The 23869-nt window shown below is 46.1% G+C and overlaps 1 protein-coding gene across 2 annotated transcripts in view; it reads left to right on the top strand.

The window, feature by feature from the left end:
* Nucleotides 1-23869, top strand: part of THOC1 (THO complex subunit 1) — a 387395-nt gene that overhangs the window by 173794 nt on the left and 189732 nt on the right. For both annotated transcript variants that reach the window (XM_085605802.1, XM_085605801.1), the window contains exon 11: nt 2715-2846. In XM_085605802.1, the coding sequence (XP_085461928.1) occupies nt 2715-2846 (132 nt within the window). The remainder of the gene's footprint in view (nt 1-2714; nt 2847-23869) is intronic.

Genomic DNA, 23869 nt, shown 5'->3' with positions numbered 1-23869 from the left:
CAGACACAGACACAGACACAGACACAGAGAGAGACACAGAGAGAGACACAGACACAGAGAGAGAGACACAGAGAGAGACACAGACACAGAGAGAGAGACACAGAGAGAGACACAGACACAGAGAGAGAGACACAGAGAGAGACACAGACACAGAGAGAGAGACACAGAGAGAGACACAGACACAGAGAGAGAGACACAGAGAGAGACACAGAGAGAGAGACACAGAGAGAGACACAGAGAGAGAGAGACACAGACACAGAGAGAGAGAGACACAGACACAGAGAGAGAGAGACACAGACACAGAGAGAGAGAGACACAGACACAGAGAGAGAGACACAGACACAGAGAGAGAGACACAGACACAGAGAGAGAGACACAGACACAGAGAGAGAGACAGAGAGAGAGACACAGACACAGAGAGAGAGACACAGAGAGAGACACAGACACAGAGAGAGAGACACAGAGAGAGACACAGACACAGAGAGAGAGACACAGAGAGAGACACAGACACAGAGAGAGAGACACAGAGAGAGACACAGACACAGAGAGAGAGACACAGAGAGAGACACAGACACAGAGAGAGAGACACAGAGAGAGACACAGAGAGAGACACAGACACAGAGAGAGACACAGACACAGAGAGAGACACAGAGAGAGACACAGACACAGAGAGAGACACAGACACAGAGAGAGACACAGAGAGACACAGACACAGAGAGAGACACAGAGAGAGACACAGAGAGAGACACAGAGAGAGAGACACAGACACAGAGAGAGACAGAGAGAGAGACACAGACACAGAGAGAGAGACAGAGAGAGAGACACAGACACAGAGAGAGAGACTCCAAGCATATAAGATATAAACCTTTTTTAACCACCATCGCTTTACCTTATGTGTTGAGATAGGCCCAAGAGACCTTTGGGTGTTCGAGCACTCTAATATTATAATGTAACGTGACATGACACAATCATCGGCATGAGGATGCGAGTGGAGTATGCTATCAAGTCTACAATTGGAATGAGTTGGCTGCAAGTGGGTGTTGTGGACATGAGTGGCCTATTGGCTCTTGATATGGTTGTTAAAATCCATATGTTCTTGAAGGCAGAGTGGGAACTCTGCAAAGGGCTGAGGACAGTATTGAATTTTACACAGCAATCCTAGTGTCTGCCTACAGAGGAGCCCGGGATAGAGCACAGGGGATGGCACTGTGACGAAACAAAGGTCGAGGGTCTTAAGTGGTGCGGATACTGAGGCAGTGATTTTTAGGTCTCGCTGAGACAGTGCATGAGCTATCTCTTCTAAACCTTTTGTTTCCACCAGTGGCCTTAGGGACAACCCATTACATACAATTGGTCGGCTTCATTTTTACTCTGGCACGCTTGATATTGGTCAACTATCATAAGCGCCATAAACCCTCATCTGTTTGTCTCTACCCTGGTGCATAAATGCTTTACTTAAGTCCTTCCAGTGCTCATTTTTGAAGGTGTACTCTACTAGGTGTATTTAAGCACTCTACTGGAGTGCTTCTTTTTTCAGCTACCTCACTCGTGCACTTCTGCCCCCTCCGCTGTCTGTTACACTTTCCCCCATCCTCCTATTGTTAGCAGTGTTGCATTCCCCCTCCAGCTATTCCGCACTCCTTCCTTCCATTGTTGCCTGTCCACAAGCAACCCACCAGCCCTCCACTCTTCCACTGATGTTTGTCATCACCTAGGCACTCGCTCTCCCCTTCTTTGTTGTTGCTTGCCAAACCCACCCTCCCTGTCTTTCTTCTTCTCTTATTTCTTGCCCTCACCCATCCTTTCTCCTTCGGTTGTGCTTGTTTCCACCTAGCCTCCTGACCTCCCTACTTCCGTTGTTGCTTGTCCCTCCCCTTCTATTGTTGTCAGTGTTGCTTGCCCCTCCCACCCAATTACCCTCCTTCTGTTGCCCCCCCTACTGGCATTCAAAAAGCGCCCTGACGCGGATAATTCTTGCCGCATCAGAGTTTTCTTTTCTCTACCTGCATGTTGCCTCTAAAGTATGCGGCCGCCATTTTTTTCTATCTGTTTCTTTTTGTTACAATCACGGCACCGGTGCTTTAGCTTTAAATATCTCGAGCTAAAGTGCCAGTGCGGCAATTGATTCAAAAGTAAAGAAATCTAAAAAAAAATGTTTTTTCGATTTGTTTACTTTTAAAGCAATTTTAGCACCCACGCTTTAGCTTAAGATGTTTGAAGCTAAAGTGCGAGTGCCGCAGTTTATTTTTAATGCAATAGATCTGGAATCACTGAAAATTTGAGCTATTGGTATTACATTATTATTAGCACTGTCAATAGCTCAAACTTTCACTAATGCGAGACCTATTGCATTGCAAATGCTTGTTCCTTGTTGCGCCTGTTTAAGACCAGGTTTTCCCTGGCCTAATTTTTGGCACTGCTCCATATTTAAACCACCCTTGTAAATAGGCAGCAGCATCAAATAGCAATGTGTGTTGTAGTGAAACGCCCACAACAATACCCATTGCCCGCCCCTCTGCTGCAGTAAGGGGCATATTTACAAGATGGGGGGAAGACACGTCAAGTGGGGTAACTCCACCTGGTAAATATGGAGCAGGGCATTGCGCCACAGGAGCGTCATTTAAAAGTGAAGTTCCTGTGGCGCAGAGCCCTTATAAATATGCCCCTATACGTTATCCCATTTGAGTAAAATGTTCTATATTTGTGTTTTTCAGTATTCAGAAGAGGTATTGGCTGTTTTCAAAAGCTACAAGTTGGATGACACGCAGGCGTCCAGAAAGAAGTTGGAAGAGCTAAGAGCAGGAGGGGACCACGTCTACTTTGCAAAATTCCTCACCAGTGAAAAGGTAGCGCCTCAGTACCTACAGAAGAAAGGTCCATCTCACTGCAATGCTGTTGTGAAAGTATTGTTGTACTACTTGATTAGTAGGCCTTTAGAATCTGAAAGGCATGCTCTAAACCTTGAAATTAAAAGTATTAATAAAAAGTAAGTGAGCAAGACTTCTGTTGCAGAGGTCTGGGATAGATTGCAGTTTTCGCTTCCAAAAGATACTGGTCTTTTCAAAAATGTGATATTATGGAGTCCTAATGCAGACATTAGTTTGAATGTAATTCTGTGAATGGAGGCTTAATTGGCTCTTGTATCGTGCTACATTATTACCTTACTTTTAGTTGTGTATGCTAAGTAAAGAAAGCATTTCTGCAACCCGACACGAGTTAAAGGTGAACCTGATATGTGAAAGAGTCCCCTGTCCTCCACTATTCTCCAATCACTTCCTAATTTAGATGCACCGAAATGTCTGCCTGTCTCAGTCTTCAGGAGTTTCCTGGGACTCTGAAGAGTCGGTACTGGTCAGCGCTTCATTTCCAGGTCATTCTACCATTTTAAACCTTGTACTGATTGGGTTCGGAGTAAATGTGTCTCAGTAGCTTTGGTCAGTCTCTTATGTGTTGCCAAGCTTTGAAGGTAGTCTGGAGCTTGAGAGGGGTGAGGCATTGGCCTGGCGTCACTAGAAAAGGCAGATTTCTCCCTGCACTCTGCTATAGGCACAGAATCTGTGGAATTATTCCCACACCAAGACTGCTATTTGTACCCTTCTCACTAGAGGGCCACCCAGAGGCCCCAAATCAACCCTGACCGGTTTATAAGGCTAGATGAGCAGTTTAGGCTGACGAGCGCAACAGCCACATCTCCCTTCGGGCCTGGAGGCAAGAGGCCTGCTTTTTCCCCGTCAAAGTAGCTCTTGCGGTTAGATGTGCCTGTGGGGAGAAGCAGTGAGGATGGGGACCAGAGGGGCACCTCTGTCTGCTGCCGTAGCCTACATATGAGAGGGTCCTGAAAGTGAGATTAAGGGAATAGTGACCAGGCCTATGCACAGTGGCAGTGATCTTCATGTGTCTGTGGGAGCAGTTCCCTGCCACTGCTTGGTGGAGCCACAGGATTCTTTGGTGGGAGGCCTGCATAATGACAGTATGACTCAAAGCTGCCAAGGTGTGGTACTTTTTTTTTTTCTTTTCAATTATTTAGTAATGGCCACAAAAAAGAACCTAGTAATGACTGATGCAATGATCCTACAGGTGAATCCTAATTTTTTTTTGCATTCCCCACTGAGCCTTGTCTGCAAGAGTACTAGATGGAACCCCTAGAAAATTAGTGAGTATCCAGAATTGTTGGACTAAATTTGTCCCAACTACATGAGGACTCTGACCTCATCCAAGCAACATGAAGCTTTTCTATATTAGAAGTTGGTTGTAGAAATCTACGGGTGACTTATCCACCTGAGAAGAGCAACATACCTCCATTCAAGGGGCACTTGAAAAAGCGCTGGAGGCATGTTCTTGTGGAATTCTAAGATCAAGATGTTTATGGAATCCTTTTAAAGGCAGCAGGTAAACGCTGAACTATTTTCCCATGGAAGCACAATCCTCCTGTTCCCAGATCTGATGCTCCATACATTCTCAAGACAATTGGAGCTGCAAGAGCTTGGCGAAAAAATCTTGAGAAGGAAAGTCTAGGCCTTGGTATTACATCCAGCCTAAGTGAAAGTGGTCAGAGTAGACAAAATGTATTGTTCGGTCGGATACATGTAGCAGGAGTCTACATTAGGAGTCATGAGCAAACTGAGGAAAGCACTTCAGCATCACAGAAGAGTGGCATCAGCAATCTCTCCTCTTTTTCTTTTTGAGTAATACTAGTGGCACTTTGAGTGACCTAAGCTACCATAGAGCAGAGTATTCCTTGTGGTGGAATGGCTTATTACGTGGAACTTCTAAGATAAGAGGACTAGCGAGGTTCTGCTGCCCAGAAGGGTAATGTAAAGGCACCCGCACATCTACCCACCATCCCATTCCACACTTTTTCTTTATGTAGACCATCTCTCCAGACATCAAGATAAGGGACACCGACCAGGGGCTCTATTTTTCTCCAAAACATCTTCATACCTATGGCAATCAACCTTGCATGTAAGATTCTGCTGACATTCAACTGAGAGCCTTGGACCCAACTCTTGGTTTGTCTCAACCAATGCAATTGAATTGAATATTCAGCCATATCCAAACAATGAGCAACCATGGAGTCCACCTTCAGACGGTAAAAACCCAGATGATTTCTTGTGGGTGAGCATCTTTTGTGGGGAAAAAGGACCAACAACCCACTAGAAATATAAATATATTCCTGATAGTCTATGGCAAGGTTGGATTGTTACCCAATACGCATAATCTCCAGGCAATTTATGGGAGATGCGTGGGTCCAGCTTGTGTGTCCTCCACTCAAGCTGCTAAGTGAGTCCATGTAAGAAAGTGGGTTTCTGTTGCAGTAACCCCCCCCCCCCCCCTTTTTTGCCTAATAGCTGATGCACTTTTCCTTGTTGTGCCCTGGGCTCCTGCCAATCAGGTCCCCAGGGCCTGTGTTCCTTCCCTAAAAGACTGCCTAACAGCCAAAACCCAAATTGCCAAACCCTGGCCACATGTCAGCCCCTGGTAAATGGTACCCTGGGTACCCAGGGCCTTGTGACCAGGGGTGGCCTCTAAGGGCTGCAGCACTCATTGTGCCACCCTTAGAGGCCCTGTACCATAACACACACACTGCTCTTGCAGGGTGAGTGTCTGGATACAAGACAAAACAGAGTCGACATGGCACACATCCCTGTGTGCCATGCCCACAACCTACACTGCCCTGGCATACATCAGCCACCCCTCTAGCTGGGTGCCCTATGCCAGTGGTGTGGGCACAGAGGCAGGAGCCCTGGGCCCCTACAGTACCCAGGTCCATTCATGGGTCCTGTAAGTGCAGTGCTGCCATCTAAGAGTATATGGTGCTGGGAGCTTGTCAAACACGAACTCCACAGCACCATAATGGCAGCACTGAAGACTGAGAAGTTTGGTATCAAACTGCTCAGCACATTAAATCCACACTAATGCCAGTGTGGGATTTAATGTACCAAGCACCACAGAGGGCATCTTAGAGAGGCCCCCTGAAACCTAAACCTACAATCCACGTCTGTTCTGAGGCTGCCTCGGCTGCCACACAGCAGACATGTTGCTGGACTCCTGGGTCTGCAACAATGCACATTCTGGGCGAGGTGCTAAATCTCCTCCCCCAGGATGGGCAGGGGGAAGCTTCAAAGGCCTGCCGCCTCTGTGAGCTTGCCCAGGCCACTGCAACCCCCCACTCTGGCGGAAAGCTTGTCCGGAAACCCCAAATAAGGACAGGGGATGTGCGAGCCTGCCAACCCAAACCCCTCAGGTGGGGGAGGCGAGGTGAAGCACATCTCCGGGCTCTCGCCATCTTGAAGATGGGAAGCCCTGCCCAATCAGGACTAGGCTCCTGCCCCCCTCCCACAGGAGAGAGGCAGGATAGTGTGTGTACCCACCCTAGGACAGGGACCCATTGGCCCCTGCCCTTCACCTACATGTAACGCCTGTTTTCTTTGAAATATTTTCTAAGTGTCAACTTTTAAAATAGCTAAATATTGTTTAAAAATCATCACAGTAATTAAGTAGACTTTCATCACTTGATTCTAAGTACTGACCCAGGACTGAATCTAGGATCCAGTCTTGGAATTCCAAAAGTAATCCTAAAAGTAATCTGTGGCGAATAACATAAAACTTCCATTGAACTCAATGCATTATTGTGTTTAAAATAGTGTTGCCTATTGCAACCACTTGTAACTGTTTACAAAAGTCAATTGCATATTGCAAAAGTATTTATATAAAGCATCTCATTCTGAGAAAGTATATTTTAATTCCAATTGTTGGTTCTAAAATAAAACAAGCATATATTTTTTTATATATAAACCATTGGCCTAGAGTTCAGTTATTGAGTGTGTGAGACCATTTGCTGACTGAGTGTGTACAACAAATGCTTTACACTGTCCTCTGATACTGCCTTACTGCTCGACCAAGCTACCACTTTAGAGAGTAAGGTTATATCTAACTTTAGCCTCTGCCAAACCTCTGGGGACTGTGGACTCTGTACACCCTGTACCTATTTGGGTACAGTATATACAGAGCCACTTTCTCACAGTCCATGCCTGTGCTTGCTTGGGGGCCAAGAAGATAGAGCCTCCAGCATTTCGTGATTTTCTGTTTCGCTTAATAACGTCAAAATCTGCTAAAGAATGCAATGCCCGCAATAATTTACATGCAGGCTGCTAGACCAAGACCAAGATGGCCGCCGAGTAGGAGCTCTTCCCTGGAGCTCCTGAGTTGGGGATTACCAAATCGGTAGATATCCCTCTGTTTACCCGGCCATCCGCCTCCAATCTACCCACATCTAACTCCCTTTAACATCAGATTTACTATTTCAACGTGGCTTACCTCAAGAACGATCTCCAAGGATCCGACGTTCCTCTCCTCGTCTGCCTTGCCGCTCATCCCCAAGATCGAACCCACCGGGCCGGACGTGCAGCGACTCCGCTGCCCCCAGATGTATCGATAACGTGTCATTTCGCCATCGCACACGCCGGTCTCTTGCTGGACTGATTTCCTCTGGAGTGGGCGTGCTTCGCATCGTCTCCTTTTCCTCCTCGGCATTGGCGCTGAATGGACCCAAAGGGGTGTTTGCCCTGGTCCCCCCTGTTGGGGCAACTAACTAGCCGTTTGAAGAGCCCTCTCACTTGACCTGCTGACGGGGCTCTGGGGCCGAATCTGCGCCTTGCCGCCGCTCAGCCCTCGACCTCACTGGTCCTCGGGCTACCTGCCCGCTTGACGATCCTCCCGGATTTGATTCACAAGATGGCAACGATCCTCCCAAATTTGCTCCACAAGGTGGCTCCCCAGTGAGGCCATAGTCTAGCGTTTTTTTTGTGGCTGTATTGGGGCCTTTCTGTATTCCACTTGAACTGTCGCCTGTGCACTGGGACCGGATCTATGCCCTGCCACCGCGCAGCCCTCTGCCTCCCTGGTCTTCTGGGTGCCTCATTAGCCTGACTGTCTATCCTCCTGAATCATTGCTCCCCAAGATGGCGAACGACTGGGTACCCCAGTGAGGCCACGTGAGTGGTTTACTATGTCACCCGCCTGGCGATCAACCAGCTGAGGTGCCAGATAGACGTCCAGATAGACGTACCTCCCCCTAAGTCGACCGACCAACGATCCTCCTGCCGAGTTCCTCCCAAGATGGTGACAACCTGAACCCCCAGGGAGCCCACAGTATAAAGTTTTCTCTGGCCGTGTTGGGGCTTCTGTTTTCCCAGCTACTTCAGGACCCCGTAATCCAGGTCCAAGCCCTGTTTCCTTTCTGCCTTTCAGCCTGTCTATCGTTTGTTCAGGCGATGCTGTGGTCATCTGTCCCAGCTGTTCCTGGCCCCCATGAATCCTGGCCCTTACCCTGATGCCGTACTCCCCACTGCCTGTCTAATGCTGTTGCTCGGGCCGTTCTGGGGCCCTCTGTTTCCGACGTCATCCGGAGGCCGGGTCTGAGCCCTGACCCCGTATTGCAGCGTCCTTGTCTGGTTCCCGGATGGCTTCCTCCTCCCTGACGATGATTCTTGCCCGCTGTTTGTTCCTGGCTCTCCCCAGTGAGGTGACTAACTGAGGCCAGATCCGGCTGTTCAAGGCGCCCCCATGTGTCTGTACTGTATCGGGTTTGCCGGAGCCTAGATCTGCATTGTGCTGCCGTGCAACCCGCCTCCTACACTGGCTGCGCTTTGCCCTTCCGATGTGCCTCCCATTGAGTCCTCCTTGAAGTGGTGAGGGTCTACATGAGAGCACCCACAGCCTCTCTGTCTCAGTCCTCTTGATCGTGCTCGATCTGGCCTCCGAAGTGTCGGTTTTGATCCCGGTGCTTCGCCCCCAGACTTGATTTTCCCTCACTTTGGTGGCTCTCTGGCCTCACATTACATGGTTTCCCACTGCAGACTTTTGGCCATGCTCCCTTGTGTCAATGTTAAGGCCCTGTTCTGTGCTGTCCTGACACCCTCCCCCCCCCCCCCCCCACCCACCCACCCCTTAAAACACTGGACCGGTGCCTTGGAATGACCACCAAGTGGGAGCCCTTCCCTCGAACCCCCACTGAGCCTCTGGAGGGTTGATCCAACAGGGCACTGTCCACTATAGCCGCTAACCTATAGTCAATTGGTATCGACCATTTACCCATCGTTAAGGTCCGTGACTGTTGCTCGCTTCTGCTTCCCGACTGACCTCCAGGGGAGGTTGAACCTTATGTTTTCTCTGGGCCACTGGTCCTCCAAACCGGTCCGGAACTGAAACTGACTCTAGAGGCCTCACTACAGATCCATGGTCTAGCTGCTGCCCCCTGAGGCTCCACAGAAGCCTCCCAGCTTGAATTAATGATTCGCTCCAATTGATCACTACTGCTAACCTGGTAACAGTACGCTATTTATTGCCTTTCGAACACGTTTAAGTCCAATATCAAACCTCACAACAATAACCGAAACTATAAAACAATTACAGTGTGAGTACTACTGAGGGTATCATTGCCCTCGTGAAATCTATCCCCGTTATCCATTCGAAATACCGTGTTCCTATGTTAAATAACTTCCAGGCAATTTATCCCAGGTATCTTTGATGCAACTTCCAAGGATGCTCTAGTGAACTCTACTAATGCAATTTTGTTCTCGTATTTTGATACTCTCCACTGTCTATTATATTGACTTAGTACCCCCTCTTTCCACCTCACTTTGACTCTCCTCTCTCCCTAATTAATTCACCCTACAGTATTCACCCCCCTCTTACATCTTCTACCCTTTCTCCTTCTGCTTTACCCCCAACCCAAATATCGTCCAGATATCTCCCAAGTTTCACATTATTGATGTTCCCTCATTGTAATCTCTTCTTAATCTGTTTATTTCTCTGACAAATACACCTCTCTTCCCCCTCTAACATTGACTCTCCTCTCTCTCTTACTATTTACCCACCAGTTTTTTACGCCCCTTCTTATTTTCTTTATATCTCTCCCCCTCTTTCTTTCCTCCTAGTCGTCATCTTAACACCTAATCATGTCACCCCTTAATCCCCTCCTCACTCCTCCGGACCCTGCTCTCTCCAGACAGGGCCCCAACTCATGGAACATCTTATACCGTTCCAACCTTTCCAAAAACTCCAAGAAATATTTTAAACATAAATTATTTCTTCGTCACCCTGAAACATTAATAGTTGATACCTACCACAGCCTCTCCACTCCTATAAAAGCAAACTACTTTTTCTACTCCAAAATTACCCTCCAAATGGAAAAACATTTTCCTTCATCACCTTACAGTCACTAAATCAAGTAATATTGCATATGGATTCAAATTGTCCTCTACCCCATCCCCAGCTTTTCCCGGTGAAATTGACATTTCCATATTCAAAACTGGTAACATCCTCATCCAAGCCTCTGAATACCACCTTAACATCTTTGAGAACCATTTCAGTACCTTGTCCTACCAACTGTCCAGTTCTAAACCCTTCTTCAACCCAACTGCCTGACGCCCATATGTTGTCTCCCATCCCCCTGGGTCTGACCCTCCCTCCCCTTCACACACAGTCATGGCAATTCACATTCTCTCTAACGACCAATCCCCTCCAACCCCTCTCTCTACCTCTAACTTTACTCCTACTTCCCGACCCCCACACCTCAAATTTCCTACTTTACCACCCCTAGCCAATCACTCCCTCTCCAAACTGCATTCTTCCCCCAAAACGTGAGTGTGGCTTATCCCTACATCCCTCACTCCCTCTTATCTCCTACCACATGGCCTAACTCTATGTCCGACACGCCCTTCTCTACTCATTACACTTTGCCCAACAGCCAGAACACTCCTCACACTCCTCCCCCCCTCCGCTCATCCGATCACCCTCCCCAAGTCAGTGCGGAACCCACTTCACCCCCCCCCCCGTTGCAACTGAGTTCCCCCTCAATCTTTTAACTCACACTTACTAACAGAGAACGTAATCACTCAACCTTGACGACTGAACTTGCACGACTTGGAGAGGATTGCAACACCCTTATCTCCAGGACCTTCCTCAATCACACTGATTCCTTCTGTTCTTGCTTCCAAAACATCCCTATGCAGCCAATCACATAGGCCTCTCTGCGCTGTGAGCTACACCTCCACTTCTGACCTTATCGACATTTGCAACTCCTACCTAACCCTTTGATTACTGATCATCCCCTCCCTTACGCAAGCATCCCAGTGATTGTGGATCCTAACAGAATCCCTTTCTCACCCATCTTCCCTAGACCCCCAGCTCAATTTAACACCATCCACTCTTGCAATCCCGCCAAAGACAATCCTAATCCCCTCTCCTGCATGCTTGTGAACTGCCGATCGGCTGTCCGACATGCGATGGAAATATCAGAAACCATCCTCAGCGAAGCTATTGACATCGCTTTCCTTACGGAAACCTGGCTCAATGACCACTTTTGACTTACTCACCCTGCCCCCGCCCCACCCCCCTATCCCCTGGGCTACTCTATCATGAGGAAAGACAAACCCAAAAGAAAAGGGGGTGGACTAGCTATAATCTATAAAAAAGAACTCCAACTCACCCTTTTAAAGGACACAGACCACTTAACCTTTGAATACCTTGGCGTCGAACTCACTGTACAGGGCTCTTCCCCAATTCGGCTGTATAACATCTACCACCCTCCGGGTGAACCTCTTCTCTTCGCTGACAAATTATCCGACTTTCTTACACAATCCTCACTTCCCTACTCAAAAAAATCTCTTCTTAGGAGATTTTAACATCCACTGGAATAATTTTGAGGATATCAATTGTCATAATCCAAGTGTGGCTCAATGGTTAGAGCGGCAGACCCTGATGCAGAGGTCTGGCCCGGGACCAGGGTTCAATTCCCGCCTCGGCGGCTCTTGGATTCAATTTCCCCGGACCTGATAATTCTCGCCTCGGTGCCTATTCTAATCATGGGTCCCACTGTGCAACTCTGGACAATAGCTTGCTTAATCTCCACAACGGCCCCCACAGCGCTAGGATGCCTGGCTTCACCTTGGAGGGTGCCCAGGAGTGGACATCTCACAGGAAAACCAGGAAGGGTTCCACAGCGGTATGAATACAGCGCTACGAGACCCCTGGGTAGAAGTGCGCTATATAAGTACAAATACATTTACATTTACATGGGCCACTCTCGACACCATCATTTCCAACAATGACTTGGCCTCCCTCTCCAACATCATCCCCATTGACTGGTCTGACCATCACCTCATTCTGTTTAAGATCGCAACCAATGCCCTTCTCTCCCCTACAAACAATATCAAACCTATGAAATGGACTAGAAATCTTAGTCAAATTCCCCCTGATGAACTGAAGTCTAAACTCCAAGCACAACTTCTTCTCCCCCCTCTCTCCCAAAATGCCATTGACATCACTCAACATTTCAATAAAACCGTTAAGGATGTCTTGGACAAAATGGCCCCTCCTAAACTAAAAAAACAAAGAAAAATTCCATCCAAATCTTGGTTCAATTCAGATCTCAATAAAGAAAGATGTTCTCTTAGACTGACCGAAAGAACATGGAGGCAATACCCCTCCCATCTCGCCCCCCCCCTCAGATCCGCGAGATCAACATACAAGAAACACATCTTCAATGAAATGGCAGCCTTCTTTCGAGCACAACTTGATCGTGCCAAAAATAGGCCCAGAGAACTACATTGTTAGAAAACAATCCTCTTCTGCCCCCACTGAGCTGACAGCCTAAACAGAGAGATGCAAGAAAATTGCTAACTTCCTCTCCGATAAAATCGGCAAAATAGATCAATCCTTCCATCTAACTCAGGTCCCACCCAGCCCCCAATTTGCCGTTGACGTTGTCATAGATTTACCTCCCTTGTTGACCCCGCCTCTACCTCCTAATCGTTCCACTCACCGATCCGTTTCAACTTCTCCCGAAGACAGCCTTTCCAACTTACAGCTGAAAAACAATGCCTCCTGGTATAATTTCCACCCCGTGACTGAGCTCGAAGTCCTTAACATCATTACCAAACTCAAGCCGACCTCACACACCAATGACCCTCTCCCTTCTAACATTATCCAAGATCTAAGCCACATCATTGCCCCTTACTGGACTACTATCCTTAACACCTCCTTTGACACAGGATGTGTCCCCCGACTCCCTCCAACTCTGACATATCACTCCCATTCTTAAAAACCTCATTGCTGACCTTAACAATCTCTGCCCTATCTCAAACCTCCCACTTCTTTCTAAAGCCCTTGAAAAATGTGTTCCGCGACAATTGTTTAATCACATTGGCAATTACAACTTACTTGACTCCTTGCAATCCGACTTCAAAAAAGGTTGCAGCACAGAAACCGCCATGCTAAATATAGTGGATGACATCCACTGTCCCCTTGACAATGGTGAGACCTGCATACTTATTCTCCTCGACCTCTCTGCTGCCTTTGATACAGTTAACCATTCTTCCTTACTTAACTTAATGGTCTGGTTCTCAAATGGTTTGCCTCTTATCTCCAACACAGAACACAACAAATCAAAATCAATGACTGCTTCTCAAACCCTACACCTGTCGCCCTAGGTGTCCCTCAGGGCTCTATTCTCTCCCCCTCTATTTTCAACCTCTTTATGGAAACCCTTACCCTTATTCTGAAACAAGCTGGAATTGACTATCACCTCTATACTGATGACACCCATCTTTACTATAAGATTAGATCCCACTCTGATGTACTTCAGCTAAACAATACCCTGAGTAAGATCCAATCCTGGTTCTACTCCAACCATCTCAAACTTAACCCTAAAAAAACTGAAATCATTCTCTTCTCTCCGAAAAAACAACCAGCTCCCCATCCAAGGCTGGATCTCTGACCTTAATGCCCTCAACTGCTCGCTCTACTTCTCCAACTCGGTGAAATCACTTGGTTTCACTATTGACAAAAACCTAACTCTTAACGACCACATAAAAAACTCGGCTAAAGGAGCTCTCTTCATTCTCCGACATCTCAAGAAAATCAAACCCTTCATTCCATCTGAAGCCTTTAAATGGGTTGCCCAATCATTAGTCCTCTTGAAAATTGACTGTGGTAACACTATCCTCACTGGAACCCTCAAAGTACACCTAGCCACCCTTAGATCTGTGCTCAACCTAGCGGCCAGGCTAATCACTGACAGTAAACGTTTTGACCCCAGCCCTCAAAGCCCTTAATTGGCTACCCGTTGAAGGAAGATCCTCCTACAAGACTGCATGCATAACGCACAAAGCTCTTCACCAGCAAACCCCGTTGTACCTTACAAACAAACTCAAAAAAGCGGGCTGCTCCCTACCGATGAGCAGCACTAATGCTCTCCTCCTTGTGTCTCCCCCCCCCCCCGTTATAAAAGAAAACCACACAATCTCGCTCCTTCTCTGGGAATGCCCCGAACATCTGGAATGTACTCCCTAGGGACTTGCGCTTTAACCCCTCCTTTTTGATATATCACCCTGTTTCCCCTCCCCCCAGCTCCTACCCTCACCCCCAGCTCCTCCTCGAATCTCCTTCCGACGATACTTCCTTTCTCCCTCAATTTGTTCTCACCCATCTATATTAATCTAATATTCATTTCCAGCTGACCCGGACAATATTTTTTGTTCCCCCCCTTTACTGTGTTATCGTGGAGAATAGCTCATCTTGATAGCCTCTACTCTTAAATAGTTTTTTGCCCATTTGTTAATTTAATATGTTGTAGTCTTGCTTGTTAGTGTTTTATTCTATTGAACAACTGTTTTAGTTTCCTGTAACAGTCTATGCTCATGTAAAGCGCTCTGATACCCCCGGGTCTACCCAGCGCTATATAAAACCTTTCAAAGAAATAAATAAAATCAGAAAAAAATAGTCTCACAGCATCAAAACTAGATTGCTTCATGCTAAGACTCCTTTACATTTACTTGTAAGATGGTGATGAGCAAGTCATTACGTGCTGCAGTACAGCAATGTATATCAAGCACTTCCTGCTACAGTGCAGTTCACCCAAGCAGAGAGAATCAATGAGTGCCTCAGAGAGGCCCATGGACTGACTCTGACTGGTTGCTCTTCAAGCATCTATCAAGCATTGGCAAAGCCAATAGGTCTCAGCAATGCCAGATCTATTGGCTTTGTAAAATTTTTTAACCATGGTGTATAGCAGCATGGCTGAAAGATATGGAAAAAAGTACTATGACGCAGCCATCTTGCTTCTGTACATTAAAACCATCTCAATCACCTTTATCATAGTCATACATGCCGACGTTTTAAAAGTGAAGCGTGGGAGATTTAAAAAAGGAAAATTGGGTGTATGTAGTTTAACAATTGACATATAATAAAGCATATGCATTTTAAGTGGGAGACCGCTACAATAAAGCTATTTATGGCTTCAATAATCTGGAGTCTCCCACCTGACTTGGGTCTGTTTTCATGTATGCATACTTTACTCACCTCAAATGGGTTGCAAGTTATCTGTAATGGAAACTCCAGATGATTAAAGCCATATACAGCATGCAAATAAACGACTTTTGACATAACACGACACCTAGCACATTGTTAAAGCACTTCAGTCCTGCTTAGTAGAAGCTTGCATTTATGCTCATCTAAAACTAACTGATTTACATATATCCCCTTGGGTTTTGGCATCACCCATTCTGTGTAAGAATGCGTGTATGGGCATGAGAATGGAAATGGAAAATATACTGCTCTGGCAAAATCGCCCAATCTCTCCATGCCTAAAAACGTATTGTGACCCTGTGCCAAGTAACTGGTACTAATGTAAAGCACTCCTTCGGTTCATGTTCACTCTATATACAATTGCAAAAACAGAAAACAAACGATATCAGAGGCAAGTGTTGTCAATACACAAACTATTAACTTCTCCCTACAGTGTATATACCTGTACCAATTGTAGCTGACACTTTTATAAAGGGTTTTTTTAGCACTACAGCTGCCTGGTGTTAATTAAAATGTAGTCCCCATTACATTTGAAGTGCATAACACCACAATAGTGCCAGAGTTTCCTTATACGCATCGTACAACATAGCCGCCTTGAGTCTGGGTCTGGGTGCTGTGTTTTGTGAGGCTGTTTTACCTTCCCATAATGTCAGTCTGCCTAGAACAAAAGGCAGGAAGGGCGAGATACTGGCAAATGTTCAGCAATCAGTGGCTTGACATCAGAGTACCTGCGTGTCGCTGAAGCGTAATGCCTGACCCAGCACTGTTGCCTTGAGACCCATGTAGCCCCTCTTTGAAGAACCACCAAACGGTCTGCACAAATAAAAAGATTAGCCATCCACCGCTGGCACACCATACGTGAGGGGCTTCTTGTGGCCATAGCGCAGCTAACTGGCCTTTCAGCCATGAGTGAGTATGGGCTGCATGGCATTGAAGCCAGAGAGGTCGTCCAAAGCAGGGGGGATGTGGAGGGTCATTGGTGAATTTAGCATCAGGCCATCTCAAGCCGTTAATCATCTTCTCAAACTCCCAGCGGTCAGCAAGGAGCACTGTGTGCTTTGGAATATGTGAGTGGGGATAGGAGAGAAGCTGCACTGTGATGTCACATATTCCTGCACAGTGAAGACAGAAAACACAAGTTGTGCAATTCTTTTGCCTGTGGTTGTAACCCTAGGCCCTGTAAAACCATAAGTGAACCTCCGCTCAGATCTGACACCGAGACTCAAAGGCTGTTACGCCACATCCTCTCTGCATTAATGCTATCGGGCTTGAGAGGGGAAAGAAGCAATAGAGATAGCGGCGAGTGGGAGGAAGACAGAAGCAACAGGGAAGGGGTGGGTGGGAAGGGGAAAGAAGCAACAGGGATTGGGGCGAGTGGGAGGGGACAGAACAAGTGACTCATGGAATGCCTAAACCCAAATAAATTAGCTCCAAAAACAGGAGCAGTGGATGGGTACAGGTACTTGGTTCATGCTCTAGGGGAGGGCAGAACAGAAGAAGAGGCATGATGCGTGCATGCCATGGACAAATGGGAATGAAGGGTACAAGAGTGATGTTGAAGCGAACAAATGGTAAGTCTGTGGGAGGGGTGTAGCCCACTGATCGTAAACAACATGTTTTGGTTCGGAGAGACAGCACATGCGCTGTCTAGCCGAGACCTAGAAATTAAGGACTTGGGGTAGAGAGGGTCAGCACAGTGTAAGAAGTGGTAAAGACAAGGAGTACAGCATGTACGATTCTAATCTCTGATTTGATCCTTTACATTTACTTGGTATTTATTTTTTGCAGTTTTGTTTTATTTCCTTTATAATTGAAAATCTTCCATTCGCATCTAGTATTTCAGCCTAGTATGCAATAATCATGGTGGTAAAGTGAAGTTGGGATTGATTGAAAAAGCTTTACTTCGATAGCTAGGATCAAAAAAGCGCTTTTACGCTTTTAACCTCGGGGAATTCCAGTGAAATGATCACAGCTGCTGATTAAACAATGGAGGGCAGAGATGCACACAGTTGTTTTATTGCCAAATGACTCCAGGAGTTAAATCTTCGCTCCTTCCTTGAACTCGGTCAGATCAGTTAATTCTTTCTTCCTTCCAATGTCAATAAAATAAATGGCAGTAAAGTAATATGAGAACGTTTTTTTACAGTGCTTGAAAACGCCTAAGACTGTGGCATTCATCACCTTTTTTAAAACAAATTACTATTCACAAAGACTGCTATTGTCGTATTATGTTGATGCAATACCAAGCAAAACAAGCATTTGCAAAGTCAGTAGGTAGACAGCTGTTTGTTTTATCAATGTTTTTAAGTCATGTTGTCTGTAGGAAGCTGGCTCTGTATATACTACCAAAGTAAGTATAAAGTGTGCACAGAGTCCAAGGAGTCCCCAGAGGTACAGCAGAGCCTAAATTAGGGAAGTACTAACAGCTCTCTTTGTGGTAGTGTGGGCGAGCAATTGGGCTTATCCAGAGAGTGTGTTAAGCATTTATTGTATTCGCTCAATCAAGACTGATGCACATACTCGGAGACAGAATCCAGACCAATTGGGTAAGTATAAAAAAGGTATTATTGTATTTTATTTCTAGAACCAAGTAGGACTTGGTACAGGTAGGTAAAATATACTTGGAATACAGGATTTCACAATGAAATACAGGGTGGGGGAGGTAAGGCAAAGCACAACTCTGTCTCTGCCATCTTGAAGATGGGTGGACCCAGCCAACCACAGTGAGGTTTATGCCCGCCTCCCACTGGAGGGTGGCATAATAGGGGTTGTATCCACCCCAAGGAAGGGACCCATTGGTCCCAATTTGTACCTACCTGAAATGCCCCTAAATTTAGTAACTAGGGGCAACCCCGAACCTTGCCTCCTCAGACAAGAAAGAAGAAGGACCGAAGAGCCGTGCTGAAGGAAGAAGAGGAGGACACCAACTGACTTGGCCCCAGCCTTACTGGCCTGTTCCGACCCTGACCTGCTCCAGCAGAATTCCGGTGCGTCCTGCAGCCAGCAGCCCCCCAGGACCCGGAGAACCTGCCATGCTTTCCATAAAAAGACTTTGTCTCCCGTGAGCACTGCACTGAATTTGCTCACCAACATACTCTGGCTCTGTCTAAAACCGCAAGTCTGCACCACTCTGTACCCGACGCCCAACACCACGAGGAGGTCTCTCTGGAGATCCTGACCTGGGATCCAGTGATCACTGACCTGCCTCAAGTCTCCAACTGACTCCTGCAGCCCCTTTCCGGAGGATCCCCCCGACCGCAACCTGAGCCGGTAAGAAAAAGCTGACGCCTAAAGACACCCCTGCACCCGATGTCCCACAGCCTTGGGTGGCCTAACCAATGGTGTCCCAGCATCCCCAGGCATCCCAACTTACCTGTCCAACTGGTGGTCGCCTCCAGAAGATCTTAGTCTCCGAGCCTGCAGTGTTAGTTGCAACCGAAGAATCCCCATTGAAATCAACAGGGCACCGACACCAAACCAGCACTCTGCACCTGGCCGCCCCAGTGCCTCTGTGGGTGTACCTTGTGTGTGCTAAATCGGAGCCCGCTTTAACCTGAGCCTAACACCAGGAGCTTTGCTCCCACAACCTTGTGGCCTGCTCGTGATCAGCCACCAACCGGAGGCCCCCTATTCCCCTTTGGATAACATTGGGCCTCCGCACTCTTCACCTAGCCGCCCTAGTGCCGCTGAGGGTGCTTTAAGAGTGCATCCTCTGCCCTGGGGGAACCCTGGTTCTAACCCCAGAATACCAACTCCAAAACCTAAGTACCTACTGATAAACAGATAACTTCATTTCCTCCCATAGGATTGTACTGACTGCTTTTCTTTGAAAATTCTTCTAAGTGTGGAGTTGGTTTGTATGAAACCTTGAAAAACGGCAAATGTACAAAAACTGAATTACTTACCTTTTTCTGTAGGAAGTGTCCCAGTGTGATATCTAGGCATATCACACTGAGTAGAAAAAGTAACTTAAAAGTAGTCTGTAATCAACAGTAAATTCAACTGTATTCAAATTATTTACAACCTGTAACAAAGTCAATTTCAATTTTCAATTTCTTTAATGCATGATTAATAAAAATTATTACAATCCACATTTAATATAAAAACATTTGTAAAACTTGCATTCATAAATTACTTGATTTGTCTCTGTTATCTATTTTTTATTTTTTGTATGTATATTTTTTTAAGACCATGTCACAAAGTCCCCGAAAGATTGTGTTTTTTGGGTTCTTATTCTAACACGTTATGAGATGTAATCACGTGAGGAAACGTCCGGCCTTGACTGCTGTGATCCTTATAGTTATAATGTACCGCAACTCATTTGCCCAGGAATAGTTTATTTGCTTCGCTCAAATTTGAGACCCCGGCATGCAAGAATTGGAGAGGAACCACTCAACCAGGTTATTATCGCTTGCCGGCATGTTTTTATATTCAAATTAAGGAGGGTAGCACGTAAGTATTTCCTTCTCAGAGTCATTAACAATGGGCACACGCAAAACAGGTGAATTAGTGTTTCGTTGTGGTAGCCGCATAGTCTACATTGGAGACTTTTGTTAGGATGTTTCCAAGACGGTCTTGGGTCTTTTGAGTAGTGCAGGCCCAGTCGGTAGTCAATGAAAGTTTTTTTTAAGTATTGACTAAAGTGTGTCGCTAGGTAGATCTGTGGTTTCTGATGAGAGTAGGAGGAAATTACGGTCCAAGCGTGGCGTCAAGTAGCCAGTATTTTTTTATCCTCTAGTAAAGATTTGCTTTTTGCCACTTTGTTGGCTATTTTACAGAAAGAGACGTGGTCTAATTCTTTGTTCCATGTGTCTAGAAGTTCTAATTTGTGAAGGCTGGAGTTCAAGTAGGTTGCCCAAGAGTTTCCGGTAGACTCTCTGTCTTGGGTGCTTATCTCTTGCCAACAGACGTGATCCATGGACTTGGATGGGGCTAGCCGAAGTTTGTGACACCATTTTACAAACCTTGACATTGATCGTGTGTGTTGGTTTTGTAAACCAAATTCAAGGCGGATTTGAGCTGCAGATGCTGATTTAGGCAATTTGAACACAGATTTATAGATTTTGTTCTGAATTTCATTTAAAATTTTGGCCTCGGCTCCGAGCCAAGTTACTAAGCCGTATGATAATGTGGGTTGAATTTGGGCAGACATTACCCAAAGGAGGTGAGTGAGATTGGGACCCCCCATTTTCAGTTGGAGCTGTCTATATGCATAGATCAGTGTTTGAGACTTCGCTTTTATAGACAGGGTGTGTTCTTTTTTTGAATTGCCTTTCCCGATCGTCACACCTAGGTACCGGTAGTGGTTCTGCTCTTCCAGTACTGACTTGTCAATCGTCCATGTAAATGTAATCTTCTTGTGCTCGACTAGCCGCAGTATTTTTGTTTTTTCCCTATTTAGTTCCAATTTTTCTTGTTCTAAATAAGATTGGAGGTTGGTAATTAGGCGTTGTAGGCCTATTGGGGTTTTACTTAGTAAAACGATGTCGTCAGCAAACTGTAGAATTGGAATATGGTCGTTACCAAGTTTGGGTGCGTGGCTATTTATTTGTCCTAGGTTGTTTCCTATGTCTGCCAGAAACAGGTTAAATAGGCACGGGGCCAAGACACAACCTTGTTTTAAGCCGTCCTGAGTTTTGATTTTTTAAGTTAAACTCAGACCCCGGCCTAATTTAACCCTTGCCCATGTGTCAGTGTCTAGGCGGATTATTGCATTTAGTAGTGGCCTGGGCATCCCCTAGTAGTTGAGCTTTTCCCATAGTCTTGACCGACTCACTCGATCGAAGGCTGCTCTTATGTCTATAAAACACCGGAACTGTCGTTGGTTCTTTTTCTCAGCTCTTTCCATTAACAGAGCCAGTGTCTTTCCTCCTTAGTTGACCGTTCAGGGTGAATGTAAACGTTAATTAATAAAAATTGTTGTACCAACTTTCGAGTTATTTTTACTGCTTGGACCCAACTTAGCCCCACGTCCAACGTCTCAGTTTCCCAGTTAAAATTCTGCAATACATATATCGATAGCCCTCCTCGTGGATGTCCGAACTTAGACAGCTTCTTTGCTAGAATGTGGTGTTCTGCAAAGCCTGGAATTGCGGGATATGTCAAATTCCATGTCTCTTGGAGGAGGAGTATGTCATGTTTTTGTAAAAAGGTTAGGGTCGCGTGGTCCTGGTCCATACTACTAAAACCATGTGTGTTCCATGAGCACAATTTGATTATTTCCAAGTAAGCTGTTTCGGAGTGTGGATTTTGTGAGTTTTTGTTAAAGAGAGGTGCTACATCTGTTTTAGGAGCTCTGTTGATTTAATGTCGAGGGGATCTATGACCAGTCCTGACCTGAGCTAGAAGGGCCATTGTTGCGAGGCTGGATTGAGTAAGTGGGTGTTGTTCCAGGGGTTTTCTCCTGGGTAGTGGAGCGAACTCCGCGGAGACATAATTTGTGTTTACGGCCAGTTGGTTTGTTCCCTTTTGGTGAGTAAGTATCTCCAGTTAGGGGATATGGATATCTGGGGCGTCTATGATGGATCAAAGTTATTCCCCAATGCTCAAATGATCCTTTATTGGCAAAGATTTTGGCTGCTGTATCTATTGAGGCCCAGGTAGTTACTGTATCTCCTATGTCTGAGAAGTGTTTATTTTGCCGAAATTCCACTGCCACCAGGTCTTGAGGGGCAATACCCCTTAATTCTGGAATTGTATTAATTAGTTCTGTTATGTTCCCTCTATTGAGCGTGTCGTGCCTGCCTCTTGTTACGTATTCTGGTATAAATGTTAAAATAGGTTCCATGTCTTCGTTTCGGTTTGTTTGGCTTTCCCGGGGATCTGAGTTAAGAGGTTCGTATTTGCTTGGTGGCCTGGTTGGTGCCTGTCCTAGGCTTCTTACCTTTTTCTTGTCCCTGGAGAAAGCCTGATCACCGTTTGTTTTGGGTGTTTTTAACTTGATCTTGATTTTTGCTATGTGTTATTCGTTGCCGTTCATGTACAGTTTTAGTGATCTTGGTTGGGGTCTTGACCCTAATACGTCCCCAGACTCCTGGTTGATTTGTCTTGGTCTCCACTTGTGCTCGGGTTGAACTTTGAACCACACAGTGCCTAGTGTTACCCTTCGTCGTAATCTTCAATGGGGTCAGGTCAAGCACTTGGTTCACAAGCCTAGTTTTGTGTCTTGGGGGCTTGGAGTTTTCATAGTGTAGACCGTCACCCCTTTTTTGTTTTGTCACTGGGCTCCGAAACTTTAGGGGCAGACTGGCCTCAGTGGAGATAGTTGAGTCAATTGAAAATGAGTGGTAGTTTACTAGGTGCTTATTTTGTGCGTCCTCAGCGAGTATGGCCGTTGTTGTTCCTTGTTTACCTGACCTTTCAGTAATAGTTCTAGATGTTGGTAGAGACAAGCCCAGAATTGAGCTCTCGGTTGAAATTTGGTCTGGTTCGTGAGGTGGCTCAAATGTCGTCAGTTTCTTATTCGGAATTCTTGACCGGTCCAGCCCTATGTCCTCTGGGCCTTTAGTCAAGGAAATCGGAGGTTTGGGTGACTTAACTAGGTCAGTTTTAGAGTTGTTCCTGAATATTGGGAAAAGGGGGTCTGAGGCGGTTGGTTGTTTGCTTTTTACTTTTGACCTTCCCTTCCTAACTCGTTTCCTTTGCCTTTTTTGTCAGTTTAACTTGGGATTGAGAATGGAGAGTGGCCGAGGGTTTCGTTGGGAGGGTTTCAAGAGTATCAGGTTCCTTAGGCTGGTTCTCAGTACGGACTGTTTGAATAAGTGACCTGGGCTCCCCTTTACTGGAGTTTTTGCTTTGAGTAAATGGGACAGTACTTTTTTCTTCTCTACGAATGTTGTTTTTGTTGACTAAAAGGTCTTGGTTGGTTTTGCAGTTGCTTGTTAATTTTACCACTCCTAGTAATTCATTTAGGATTGCTGGGAGAGATGCTAGTTTCTCGATGATACTCCCACATTCACAATTGGTTGGTGAAGGGTCGGTGATTCCTTTGTTGGATAAAGGTTTGTTTAAAATATTGTTTGGGGGGCACTCCTCCCTCGGTCTACTTACCAATATAGAAGTTATTATGTCGGTCTTGGAGCTAATGAGTGCAATGTGCTCTGTGATTGCGTTTATGAGGTCAATTTGGACCTCCATTTTATCAGACTGATAATTGAGCGCAGTTATGGCCTGGTCAAGTGTACTTATTAGGGCGTTCCCCCCCCCAATCAACGTTGGGCACTTGGCTTCCTGTGCACCCGTCCAAATTGTCTGCAAATGAAATCTTGCTTCCTGATGAAAGGAAATTGGCTGCTGCGTGTTTTCTTTGCTAGTTCTTCCTCCGTAACTGGCGCTGTCTACAATCCGAATTCTTTGGTTATCGAGGTTTTTTGCCAGGTTAGATGGTGTAGAGGCAACGGGGCCCTGTGTTGGCTCCTTGACGGATGGGTCCTGTGATAAGGTGGACCCTAGCGCCGATGTGTTTAGAAAACTTGTTCTTGTTAGTTTTTGACAATTTGGA

Source organism: Triturus cristatus, chromosome 5_1 (assembly GCF_964204655.1).
Source record: "Triturus cristatus chromosome 5_1, aTriCri1.1, whole genome shotgun sequence".
Lineage (NCBI taxonomy): Eukaryota > Metazoa > Chordata > Amphibia > Caudata > Salamandridae > Triturus > Triturus cristatus.
Note: the sequence above shows the minus strand (reverse complement) of the source record. Positions and strands in the feature narration are given on the sequence as shown.